The 13,281-nt window shown below is 34.2% G+C and overlaps 4 protein-coding genes across 5 annotated transcripts in view; 3 read left to right on the top strand and 1 right to left on the bottom strand.

The window, feature by feature from the left end:
- Nucleotides 1–1,176, top strand: part of LOC115234391 (syntaxin-1A-like) — an 8,611-nt gene extending 7,435 nt beyond the window's left edge. For both annotated transcript variants that reach the window (XM_029805434.1, XM_029805435.1), the window contains 5 exons: nt 134–331; nt 420–493; nt 589–726; nt 820–930; nt 1,018–1,176. In XM_029805434.1, coding sequence (XP_029661294.1) covers nt 134–331; nt 420–493; nt 589–726; nt 820–930; nt 1,018–1,092 — 596 coding nt within the window. In that variant the 3' untranslated portion in view covers nt 1,093–1,176. The remainder of the gene's footprint in view (nt 1–133; nt 332–419; nt 494–588; nt 727–819; nt 931–1,017) is intronic.
- Nucleotides 1,053–2,849, bottom strand: LOC115234390 (lymphokine-activated killer T-cell-originated protein kinase). Its single transcript, XM_029805433.1, has 5 exons — nt 2,620–2,849; nt 2,251–2,484; nt 1,875–2,171; nt 1,473–1,703; nt 1,053–1,363 (listed from the first exon to the last, which is right to left on the bottom strand). The coding sequence occupies exons 1-5, from the start codon at nt 2,738–2,740 to the stop codon at nt 1,203–1,205; spliced, it is 1,044 nt and encodes a 347-aa protein (XP_029661293.1). The 5' UTR covers nt 2,741–2,849; the 3' UTR covers nt 1,053–1,202.
- A 354-nt stretch (nt 2,850–3,203) lies between these two features.
- LOC115234368 (cell division cycle protein 27 homolog) lies at nt 3,204–9,998 on the top strand. Its single transcript, XM_029805400.1, has 13 exons — nt 3,204–3,415; nt 4,404–4,479; nt 4,613–4,760; nt 4,846–5,229; nt 5,294–5,594; nt 5,714–5,902; nt 5,976–6,222; nt 6,321–6,501; nt 7,211–7,436; nt 7,525–7,652; nt 7,746–8,067; nt 8,134–8,281; nt 8,481–9,998. Exons 1-13 carry the CDS (start codon nt 3,392–3,394, stop codon nt 8,618–8,620), a joined length of 2,514 nt encoding a protein of 837 aa, XP_029661260.1. The 5' UTR covers nt 3,204–3,391; the 3' UTR covers nt 8,621–9,998.
- Nucleotides 9,999–10,591: 593 nt separating this feature from the next.
- On the top strand, nt 10,592–13,275 carry LOC115234367 (ras-related protein Rab-32-like). The gene is made up of 6 exons (XM_029805399.1): nt 10,592–11,023; nt 11,473–11,505; nt 11,854–11,950; nt 12,124–12,180; nt 12,420–12,661; nt 13,104–13,275. The coding sequence occupies exons 1-6, from the start codon at nt 10,888–10,890 to the stop codon at nt 13,223–13,225; spliced, it is 687 nt and encodes a 228-aa protein (XP_029661259.1). The 5' UTR covers nt 10,592–10,887; the 3' UTR covers nt 13,226–13,275.
- Nucleotides 13,276–13,281: the final 6 nt, after the last annotated feature.

The raw sequence follows: 13,281 nt of genomic DNA on the forward strand, positions 1-13,281 counted from the left end.
CATACATATAAATTTAAGAGTAAATTAATATGTAATTATTTAATGAAACTCTAAAGAAAGAATTAAATTTGTATATTTGTATTTGTACTTTTCTCTCTTAATTAATTCTTTCTCTACTAATTATTATTTCCAGATTTGGGAAAAGATATTATAGCCATCGACGATTTGAGTATAGCTATAGCACAAAATGGATCTATATGTACAAGAATTAAAATATTGCAATACACAACTATGATGCAAATATTTTCTGAGATAATGGAAGATTATAATTCATCATTATTAAAATACCATGATAAGTGTCTCTTGCTCTTGCAGCAGCAGCGTTCGTTAAGTGTGTATTTATAGAAAATTTTATTTATTAAAAAAACAAATATATATACTTATTATTAACTCATCAAGTAGACTATTTGTTAATCTAGTAAGACGGCAAGTTACAAGCGAGGAATTGGACCATATGCTGGATGCCCAAGAAAATAGCTTATTTATTGACAATGTAAATATTACTAAATATTTGACTTTGTCACTATAATAGTGTTTCTTACTAATCTTATATCTTTATGTATCAAATATGTAATTAATCATATGTAGATTTTAGAAGACAGCAAGATTGCAAGGCAGCAATTATCAGATATAAAAAGTAGACATAATGATGTTCTAAAATTGGAAAAGTCTCTCATAGAAGTCAGAGACATGTTTGCAGAAATTGCATTTTTAGTGGAAAAACAAGTGAGTATAAATATTTTTTGTTTAGTAACAAAATCATATTGTTTATAACAATGTAACACAGCGCAAATATGAAATATAAAATTTTTTCAATAGGGAGAACAAATCACTAATATAGAATATTTTGCCAATAAGACGACGGATAATATCGATGGTGGACGTATTCAATTGAAAAAGACGGAAAAAAGAAGTCACAGATATAGAAAGGTATTCTATTAGATATTTAGCAGCTTAGGCTTTACTTGATCTTCTTTTTTCAAAGCGATATTATCATGATTGCAATTATTTTTACAGCGGAAGATTAAGATTATCGTTGTTGTAAGTAGTCTGATAATAATTCTTCTTTTATTCATCAGTATGTCATTTTAAAATACAAGATATCTCAGATATTTTAACTAATATTTCTAACTTTAGTATAAATTATATGAATAAAAACATATTTTTTGCATAATATGCATCTATTATATAATGACTTATAATTATTTTTTGTTGTTCGTACTCACGCATTTTTCAAAGTAGTTTACAAGTGCTTTCGCGCTCGGTCTTAATTTATAATTGGCTGTAGTACATATGAAAAATATTTCAAGTATCTTCTCATATTCTTTGCCCAAATCAATTGCAGGTAAAGCTGGACGTGTACCTAAAAGACCAGTTTTTTAATTTAATTTAATTTAATTTAATCTAATTCAATCTAATTATACCACAATAATTATAAACAATAGATATTTAAAATCGTGTACACTATTTACCATATTTACTGTTTGTACGTGGCATTATTTCTTTGAGGAAAGTAATACTTTCATCCATGTCAAATTTAGAATCATTGAATTGATTATCTGTCAAGTTTGTCTCTGTAACTGAGTTGTCAAATGATTCATTTTCATCGAGTTCTTCATTATGAGGTACTGACAAAGATATCATTTCCCAAAGAGTAAGACCATATGTCCAAATGTCAGCAGCATTCGTCACTGGTCCATCTTCTGCAAGATAAAATTTTTAAAGAGTTTATATAATCGTAAATTAAAAAATAAATTTTGGAAATTAAATTTTTGCAATACTCATCATTTCAAAAATTATGAATTAAAAACTTTATATATGTAGTTTTGAAATATTAAGAATAGAAACACATATAGCTAAACAAACAAATATACCAAGCACAATTTCAGGAGGATTCCAACATTCTGTTCCAACATAAGAAAAGTTGCCTTTTGACGTATCTATTTCTAAAGATTCTGTCAATGGTAAAGCATTCCCAAAGTCGCACAATTTGACCACATTGAAATCATGAGACACCAAAATATTCCAACTCTTTATATCTCCATGTAATATGTATGCCGTATGATGTAAATACTTCAACCCTTTTGCAATTTCAAAACCAACTTTCAGAATATCTTTAGCTGAGAATGGTTCATCCTCTAAAAGGTCTCGTCTTTCCTCTATCTTATCACCTAATTTATGAAGCAACACTAATATTAATGCAAACATATATATCATAAAAATGTTCAAATTGTTCAATTTTATAAATACCAAGTGACGTATCTAATGCTTCCATAGCCAAACAAGGCTTTCCGTCTACTCCTGTGGTAAATGCTCTGAAACCAATGATATTGGGATGATTCAATTGTCGCAGAACATTTGCTTCTAATCGAAGACGCCCATTGTTTACTTCGTTGTTCCTTCCCTTTAGCCATTTCTTTACTGCCCAAGGTGAACGTGCAAGGCCTACTTTTGGCGATCTTTCCAACATGTACACAGCGACTCCTGAAAGAAAAAAATGTGCGAATATAGTTGTATGAATTTGGACATAACTAGCATTAACATTAATTAAACATCTCTCATTTATAATATGTATGGTATGAATTGTAATCGTAAAAACATTCGAAGACACATACGTACCAGTGCCATAGCCTATCTGTTGCAAGAAAGGCGATGCTGGTATTTTTATAGGAGTATTTAATTCGGAATTATCTGTTTTGCTTTTGCATTTTACTCTCGTTGGTGTACTGAATTCAGCCATGTAAACGAAATGGAGAAAGAAGAAAAAAGAACAAAAAGTAGACGAAACGACGAAACAAGGTATATAACCGTCGACTTTCAAACAATTCAAATTTTACCGAATTGCGCAAGCGCATCTTACGACAAGCCCGATTGGACCCGACAATATATCTATTCTTTTTTAGTTGCACTTTCTACACTTTGCTCTTTCTCCTCTCTTAAAAAAAATAAAAATAAGATAATGATTGGATTTAAAAATTTTTCTTCATCATAGAATTATATAACGATCGGATAGATAGTCGGATTTAATTATCAATCTTTACGATAAGATTTAAAATTCAAAGTTGGAAACACACATAGCCCGATCGATCTTTCGCTTCTCCGAAATAAAATAGCAGGTAATTGGCTACCGTTCTCTTTGCGCAAGCGCCGTAAAATCTAGTGACCACTTACGCAGCCCTGACGTTCGCGCTCGAGGTTGGCGGTCCTGCGATCTGAAAGCAGTCGCTCGCTTCAAAAGAATCGAAGCAAAGATGGACTCCTAAGAAATTTTTATATACAGCAGTCCTCGTTCGACTTTGGGATACTCCGTTGTACTCAGTCGTTAAATCTCCATCCTGTGGGTCGCCCGGAGGGCCGACATTCTTTTATGATCACGCTCGCGGTGTGAACGATGATCGTGCAGGAACCAGTGCAGGTAAAAACTGGCTCGATCCAGGGCTCTTTATCACGTTGCTGTAACATTGCGAATTTGTATATCGGGGCGCATCCACGTTCACCACTATTGACGTCCCGCTGATATCGGAAGCACACGCGCACGCATCTCGTGCGTGGCTTTAATTACGTCGTACGATGGTTTGGACGATCGTCCTTGGGGATCATCCTTTCCTAAAATCATTTCTTGGAACGACGATTCGATATTTTCCCTTCTTGTTTTTATCGAGGTATGCGTGTTCGGGATTACTTGCATCGCTGCGAAGAAAAGAGCAGGACGAGCAAGGATTCTGTCTATAAATAAGCGCGAAACTTCACCGTATATATATTTGCGGATTTTGATAATGAACAACGTCGATTTTTATAGTCAATTAAGATGTATAGAAGAGAGATGTTGCTTTCAGAGATTGCTTGTATCTATCTGCCAAATAGTTAAAAATTAACATGTTGCTTTACGTATGTATTATGGTTAGCAAACATGAGTATTATGCATGTATAAGTTGAGCAATAAGACATTTGGATCATTATTTTTAACTGTATGTAATAAAATGTGCGTATTGATTATATTCTATCTTATCAACTGAAAAAGCAAAGCAATATAAATTATATCAAACTTATATAGCATTTGTGTAGCACTGTGATACATTAAAACATAAAAAATACTTTCTTTTAATCATACGTTTTAAGAAAGATTATTAAATACAATACTAATTTATTAAAATCATTTAATCATTTAATATAATATGCAATAACGTATAATTAAAAAGTATATCTATATTTCTCTCAGATATTACATTGAAATCTAAGAATATAAATAGCATTACATATTAATAAATAATTTGCATTACTGACAATAAATATTTTTCTGCAGCCAAATTCTTATGTTACATGCTCTTTTTCTTGTTAAGTAAATGACTCGCATGTTGCTATTGCATAATTAATTATTAAAATATTGAATTTTCCAATTTTAGGCGGCCATATGGCATTGTTTGAATCATTATGCCTATCCAGATGCTATATTCCTGGCAGAAAGGTTATGTGCAGAAGGTATAGGATCTTTTACTTTGTTTAATTTATAATATATACTGTGTATTCTTATATTTTTTATCTTTTTTTAAAATAAAACAAAATTTACAATTGTATACTTATACATTAATATATATTGTATATTGTTACATAGTGGACACGGAGGAAAGTTTATTTCTTTTGGCAACATGTTACTATCGTTCTGGTCGAATTAGGCAAGCTTACGCCTTGTTATCCCAGAAAGCACCTAGTTCGGCACAATGTAGATTTTTATTAGCAAAATGTTGTTACGATCTGGAAAAGTAAGTAACGTTGCCAATTTATATATTGCTCTGCATCTAATATACATATATATGTTTAAATATATTTTTTATTAAAAATTTCCAGGTATGCGGAAGCAGAAGCTGCGATAATTGGGGGGTATTACAAGCAGTTAAAGAGTTTGGAAGAAATAATAAGTCAATTTGGGGAGCAGGCATGCTTTTCGCTGCAGATAATAGCAAAGATTTATTACAAGATGATGCGTACTGCGAGAGGCAACGAAGCGCATAAGTTAGCTTTAAAAATGAATCCCTTTCTCTGGCATTCGTTTGAGGAGCTCTGTAACGTCGGCGAAAAGGTGGATCCTGCCAAGATTTTTCAAGTAGACAAACTAGATTCCTTTGCTATGTGCCACGGTACTGCGTCTACGCTTAGCTATGTCACCGAACCGGATCTTATCGTACCTGGAAATAATGCCAACAGTACACCTATATCAAACGGCACTAATTTGTATGTATATATTATAAAATATATCATAAAATAACTCTATTAATATTTTATTTGCACATTGCAGGACACCAGTAATGGCACCGACGTTGATAAATGGCGGCCAAATACGCTTGTGTTCTTCTATAGAGGATACTCCGCAAAATGCGCCGGTTCATTATAACTGCAACTCGCCGAAAATCAAACTGTCGCGTTATCGAAGTATGTTTAGCAATTCCATGAGTCCGCTCACGCCTAGCTTCGGCATTTTGCCGTTGGAAAATAATACACCTGAGTCGACTGTTCCACCCTCGCACACGACTCTCATGGAGGCCAACGATCAGAAAAGCCTGGCAAAACGCGTCAGTAGTCTGAGAGCTCATGTAGGAGTGAGTATTATTTTTCGGTTTATAATACATTGTCTGAGTTTATAATAGCATTTTTGCTTTTATAATATATCTGAGTTGCATGGTCACTTGATACATTTTTGCGTTCGTATTTTTTTTAGCAATTAATGTCGAGGAAAGAGACACCATTGCAGCAAGGCAAGTCGGTATTTTCTCAATCGGGTAATGCAAGCAATACTGCCAATATCGTGACAGTGACAGCCGCTAATCCGACTTCACCTCCGTCACCGACATTTCAGAGCACTAACGTTAGACGCTCGTCGCGACTCTTCAGTCACAATTCAGTAAAAGTATGATTTTTCCCCCATTCTTCTAGTTACGTTTGTTCACTTGCAATCTTGATACGACTTGCATATATTTCAGGAGAATAATAAGTCACCTAATAGGAATAAATTTGCAACTCCAAAGTCTCCATCTCGGAAGACGAAAGCGAGACTCGCTAAAACAAATTTGAACAAGACCAACTTCAACGAGTTAAATGAGAGAAATAGGAACGAGAAAGAGAAGAGCGAAACGATCACATCGGAAAAAGCAGTGGCTAATGCAAATGCGCTTAATGCCCAAAATAATAACATTCATTCCGGAATAACATTGCAAAAGCAATCTGCAGGTATGTTAATTATTGAATTAATATTTTAATTTCTTTAATATCTTTTTTTTTTTTATTAGAAGAGAATTTGAGATAGTTTTATATTTGTAACTTTTCAGAAGGATTGATGTCTTTATTGCGAGAATTAGGGACAGCGTATCAATACTTGAGTCAGTTTAAATGTTCGCAGGCTGTTGAGATTTTAAGTATACTGCCAACACAGCATTATAATACTGGTTGGGTACTTTCTATGTTGGCTCGTGCACATTTTGAAATGATGGATTACAAAAAAGCTGCTAGGTAATAACTTCTTAATAATTATCAGAGAAACATTAGATTGACTGTTTCAATATTTTCTTGCATTTATAATAAAATAGTTATAGCATATTTAGGTTTTCAAATGAGAAAGAGATAAGAAATACATAAGAAAGTGAAAGTGCGACTAAAACTGATTGTCTCTGATACATTTACATTTCTTCGTAATTTTTATTTATTTAGTTCGTTTTTTTTGCAGGTATGTTTAATTATTGAATTAATATTTTAATTTCTTAATATCTTTTTTTTTTTTATTAGAAGAGAATTTGAGATAGTTTTATATTTGTAACTTTTCAGAAGGATTGATGTCTTTATTGCGAGAATTAGGGACAGCGTATCAATACTTGAGTCAGTTTAAATGTTCGCAGGCTGTTGAGATTTTAAGTATACTGCCAACACAGCATTATAATACTGGTTGGGTACTTTCTATGTTGGCTCGTGCACATTTTGAAATGATGGATTACAAAAAAGCTGCTAGGTAATAACTTCTTAATAATTATCAGAGAAACATTAGATTGACTGTTTCAATATTTTCTTGCATTTATAATAAAATAGTTATAGCATATTTAGGTTTTCAAATGAGAAAGAGATAAGAAATACATAAGAAAGTGAAAGTGCGACTAAAACTGATTGTCTCTGATACATTTACATTTCTTCGTAATTTTTATTTATTTAGTTCGTTTTTTTTGTGCAGTTATTTTGCGGAAGTACGACAGTTAGAGCCACAGAGGACAGAACTTATGGAGATTTATAGTACTGTTCTTTGGCATCTGCATGCTGAAGTGCAGTTGTCTACACTTGCTCAAGATCTAGTTTCCCAAGACCGTAATTCGGCGGCGGCATGGTGCGCCACGGGCAATCTCTTTTCGGCGCAAACGGAACACGAGACGGCGATCAAATTTTTCCAAAGAGCTGTTCAGGTATTTATAGGCTCAATTTCAACATACATGTACGATTGTTATCTCTTGTTCAAATTAAAAGAATATGCGATTTTCTGACACTTTTTAGGTGGATCCTAATTTTCCATATGCCTATACATTGCTAGGACACGAGTATGTCTTGACCGAAGAGCTAGATAAAGCAATTACTGCTTTTCGTAATGCTATCAGACTTGATCCCAGGCATTACAATGCATGGTAAGTTTCTTTTAAAGAGATGTTACATTTTTATTTAATGTCTACTATTTTTTAATTATTCTCTGAGTTTAAACTATTCTCCACATATTTAAGGTTTGGACTGGGAACAATATTTTCAAAACAGGAGCAATATAGTTTGGCAGAGTTGCACTTTAAACGGGCCTTACAAATAAATCCGCAGAATTCTGCGCTAATGTGCCACATAGGCGTCGTGCAACATGCTCTGAAGAAAACCGACCAGGCATTAAAGACTCTAAATACCGCGCTAGTTAACGATCCGGATAATACTTTGTGCAAGTTTCATCGAGCAAGTATTAACTTTTCTATCGGTCGACACATGGAAGCTCTCAGAGAGTTCGAGGAGCTAAAGAACATTATACCCAAAGAATCTCTAGTCTATTATTCGATAGGAAAGGTAAGAGATTCTTAAACGATAGTTCCTAATACGTGTTTTTTGATGTTCTTTTTTTTTTGGTAACAGGTGCATAAAAAATTAGGCAATACCCATCTCGCGTTAATGTACTTTAGTTGGGCGACAGATCTAGATCCAAAGGGTGTTAATAGTCAAATTAAGGAGGCTATATTGAGTCCCGGTCAAGGAGATGATGATTCTCCACCAACGCAATCAGGTATTATCAGATATATAATGCTATATAAATCAGAATTTTAAAACTTTAAAATTTTTAAACTGAGATAATCCACATCAAAAATATCAGATGTTTTAAATTTATATAACTGATGCCATTTTTTGATTATATCTTTCTTACAAGTATTTATTATAATATAGTGATTCACATAACAAAAATTTATACCGATACTTATTCAAAGTTATTATAGCAGATGAACAGCAAGCACAAAATAATTCAATGGAACAGGATATTGAAACGAATAGGGAAGGCAGCGCCGCGCCTCTTGCCGGAAATGTCTCTGTTGAGCCTCACGGTGATGACAGCGATGACAGTTTATGAAAACGATATGCGAGACTTCCGTGAAAAAAAACGAAGCGTTATTATTCTCTTTATAGGTCATTCGAATTATTCGTTCGCCGGTCTGGCTTTGCTTGCAGGATCGATAAAATTATTGATGCGCTATCATTGATTTAAATTAAGCAGTTTTCGATATTCTTCGAAAACTGCAAATTGTCCTGTCTGTGCGATGTGATTAGGTTAAAAGAAACCATTATATTATCCTTCCCGCATCGTCGAATTTCTTTTTTGTGTCTTGTGTAAGTTCTTATACATATATATATGGATGCGGTGCTCTTGCGACAATAGAAAACTCGCGTATCGTATCCTTCATCAACTTGTACATTACGCGTTTGCCTCTGTATATTTTTTTACGGTTGCTCTCGATCGCCTTTTGTATTTCTTCGTACTTCTTCTTCAATCGTTCCCTCTTGTGCCTCGTTTCGTTGCGCATAAAATTTATTTAAGCCTGGTGAGACGAAAGTCCACGAAACTTTAATTTAAACAAGATTTAGGTCGAGATAAGAGCATATACATATACGAAAGAAAGCATATACATAGTATCAGGAGTTTTTTCCTATCTCACGGAGACGAGGTATTAGAGATCCACGGTTGAGTAGAAACTATCGTGTCGTGAAAAGAAATGAACGAATGTAACCGTAAGCATGTCTCGTACGTAGTTAGGTAATGTAATTAATTAATCGTTTTCGAGTAAGAAAGGAAAGAGAGTCTTGTGTAAATGTAAATTATTATTACCGTGTATTTACCGCTATTATTACTACTACAATTAGTGCTATTATTACTATTCGTATGATTATCATTGTTGATTTATATAGTGATTGTGGAGATATATCGTCGGTCGCTCGGCGTCGGAGCGGCCGTTGGACGATCGTGCAATTCTCATCGTGAAGTAAGATCCTTTAATCGATCGAACATACGAATTCGCGATTGCAATTTCGGTGATTCAGTAATCGTGCGATTATATATTCGGTTTCGATTTCGATAGCCGGAATTAGCATAACCCGCGCAAATGTCTATATATATATAGAGAAACGCTCGTCGGATTATATTCTTAATAGTGCTGGACAGAATTTATGACGTTTACGGCGTCGTTCTTCGTTATCGATATTAGGTGTACAATGCAAACTGTCAATTCCGAATCTCCCGGAATAAAAATCGTTACGTGTTATTCCTGGAAGTATATACGTTCGTCTCTAATTTCGAGCGGACTGAGTTACGATCGTAATGTGCGTCTATCGCGCGTGACTGTAACGCTTTATATTGTACACGTAATTAAACGAAAAACACGTCACGAAAAAAGAAAAAAAAACAAAGAAAAACTAATTGTACTGACTGAGAAATACGTCTGTGTGATACATGACGCGCGTATCTTCCTCTTATTTCTCTCCCACTCTCCTTTTTTTATCTCTCTCTTTTTTTAATTTATTTATTTACTTCTTTGCATTTTCCTTTCTTCTCGCGCGTCCTTCCGCATGCATCTCGTGTCTCTGGGAGAGAACGCGAAAGTAAAGTCTCTTTCGTATTTATTGCATACATAGCGAAGCGGCGACGAATCGAATTATTTATTATTTTATCCTCTTACGCGTTTATTTTTCTCACCGAACGGAAAATTGAGTCGGATCTATCTTCTAAAGAGATTTAAGAAACAATTACGCATATGCGATGTCTGCACATCTTTATCCAGCTTCCGCGATATCGAACCGCGATGGTTCGATCGAATTCAACAATTGCTGCCGCGTTACTCGTTTACAAAAAAAGAGGTGTATGCGCGAAATAAAGGCCTGCACTTTTTATGAAACGCTATTTGCTGTTTTGGCGAACACATTACACCTGTGTCCTACGTCGACAATAATAATATACATGTCGAAAGAAATTTATCTAATAGAGTTCTGTTTGTTACCCAGTTTATTTATAGATAAGTCATCGCAACACCTTTGCAAACGAAAATTTTCGACCAACCACAGTGATTTTCCAGCAGAGCAAAACGATTTAAAATTTTAAACTTAATCCCATAAGAATTTATATTAAAAATAAAATGCATAGTCTCCGAGAAACGATAACATGTTTACAACGAAGCAAGATAACATTGGAAAATAATCACTCATACAAAAATTGAGACGCTGCCGAGAGGGGAGCAAGACGATGGATGTCGACCCACGGGGATCGGCTGTTTATTTCGTTCCCCTTCAGTTTGTCGTTTCTTACTGTCGAGCCAAGAGTCAAGATAGTACAAGTTTGTCGCACAGTGTATGATGCGGCAAACGGATCGAACGATGAGCATGATCCTGCGAAGGCCTAGGAGAGAATCGGACTTCGTGTTGTCGCATTTCGGTCACTTCAAGGAACATCTCTTCAAGTTCCTCGTCATCGGCGACTATGGTGTCGGTGAGTTGCCACGGCTGTTTCGTAATCGATAAACGATTGTTTGCATTCGAATTCATGATTTACACATAATATATCATTACTTGACAAATATAAAATTTTTATCCTAGTGATAAGAGAAAGAGAAAAGTATCACACACAAGAAAATATCCGATAATCTTTCTATTATCCGTTTTAATTTTATCAATTATGTAAAAGTTGATTTTGTAAACGCATTTATTTAATGAATTACAAACTTTAATTTCTTTATGCAATCTGAAAAGCCCGTACAATTTTTTTACAAAGTTTTAAAAATTTTGATAAAACTTTACAAGTCCTTGTACACAATTTTTCGTATATGTTGTACATATTTACAATAATACTTTAAAATCGTTTACACAGAATTGTAAAATCGCTTTTATATAGAATGGACTCATTAAATTTATAATTTTCATAGAGACGTTTTATTTCAGGCAAAACTGCGTTGGTCAGAAGATACACGGAAGGTAAAAATTAACCATTTCTTATTTTCCGCTTCCGATTTCTTGTCAATCAGTATCACTTTCGCACGCAAAAAGTTCTCGTTATTGAAAATATTAAACGTAAACGTATATTGCGATCGCACATAAGAGAAGATCGCGAGAGAGGAGATTGCGAAATAGCGCGTTTAAAGAGAGAGAGAGAGAGAGAGAAAGAAATGAGAAATGCGTGCAAGCCGGCTTATCTGCTTTAAAGACACGTGCGTCAAAACGTCAACGTATACAGCTGCGACTACGTTACTACATCTGCATCATTAAAATCCATGCGTCGTCGACGTCACTGTACATGTACACCGTCGAAACTGTCTTTTCCAGGAAAGTTTTCCTCGAATTACAAGATCACCATAGGCGCCGATTTTGCGATAAAAACGCTCGATTGGGATCCGCACACTAAAATAAACTTGCAGCTATGGTACGGTAGTCTCTCCAAGCATAATTTATCTATCTTACTATTTTATTATCCTTTTTCAAGCTTCTATATTTCGCGATCTCTCGAAATTTTTCTTAATTTCGCAAAATTATAAGAATACTACTAAAACTATAGAAACAAGGAAAAAAGCAATAATTTTATTTCGAATATTTCAGGGACATCGCCGGTCACGAGAGATTCGGATACATGACCAGGGTCTATTATAAATACGCGTAAATATGATTTTAATATTTCTTCTTATCCAATCGGATTTAGTCAACGTTTTTATGCGTATTTTATCTCTATATTAAATATTTTATTATTATTAATGAATAATTTGTATGTGCTTTGATCTCTAATAATACGCTTTGTCGAGACAAGACTAGAACGATTATATCCCTTGACCGATCGATTGAAAATTTCGAATTAATGACCGACTTCTTGTTCATTGATCTAACTTGCATTAACATAGAGTGGCAGCGGCTCTCGTATTTGACATTTCGCGCGGGGCGACCTTTCAATCGATGAAGAAGTGGCTGTACGATCTCAGGGAAAAGATCACGCTGCCGGATGGGTCGAATATACCGATCGTTCTTTTGGCAAACAAGTGCGATATATCGGTCGCCGTGACTGACGAGCAGATTTCCAAGTTCTGCAAAGAGAACAAGATAAACGCCTGGTATGCGACCTCCGCGAAGAACAATACCAATGTCGGTAGGTAGACGAACGATCGAAAACTTATCCTCGTAAATCATCTCTTCTTTCGCACGCGATTTATATATTCTAAACAAAATTTTCTTTGATATTTAATATATTAATATATTTTAATATTTTAATATTATATTTCTATTTGATAAGTAAATATGGTTTCGAGCTAGGAAATAAACTTTTCCATTTTGTTGCATTAATCTTGCATAGTTTTAATTATTCTATCGTTAATTATTCTGACACAAGTTTATATGATCATCGATATAATTACATATATCAAAAATGCTCTAGATTTTGCAAATAGTACACAAATATTTTCTATGGAATGTGCATTATTTAAATCCTTTCGAAAACGCACAACAAACAATTAAAAACGAAATCTTCTATGAGTAATAATCGAAATAAATAAGTCGAGAACTAATTGCGCTATATATTCTAAAATTTCCAGATACAGCGATGCGCTATTTGGTGGAGAAGGTTTTGTGTTCGAAAATCGATAATGGTGTACGCGATTCGATAAAATTACAAAATAAGAACTTGTTGAAACACGAGTCTAGTTGCTGCAAATAGAGCGAAATGGACATTTATTTTAAGATTTTATGATCACTCGGAGATATATATATATA

This window comes from Formica exsecta, unplaced genomic scaffold (assembly GCF_003651465.1).
Source record: "Formica exsecta isolate Colony F162 unplaced genomic scaffold, ASM365146v1 scaffold2, whole genome shotgun sequence".
Lineage (NCBI taxonomy): Eukaryota > Metazoa > Arthropoda > Insecta > Hymenoptera > Formicidae > Formica > Formica exsecta.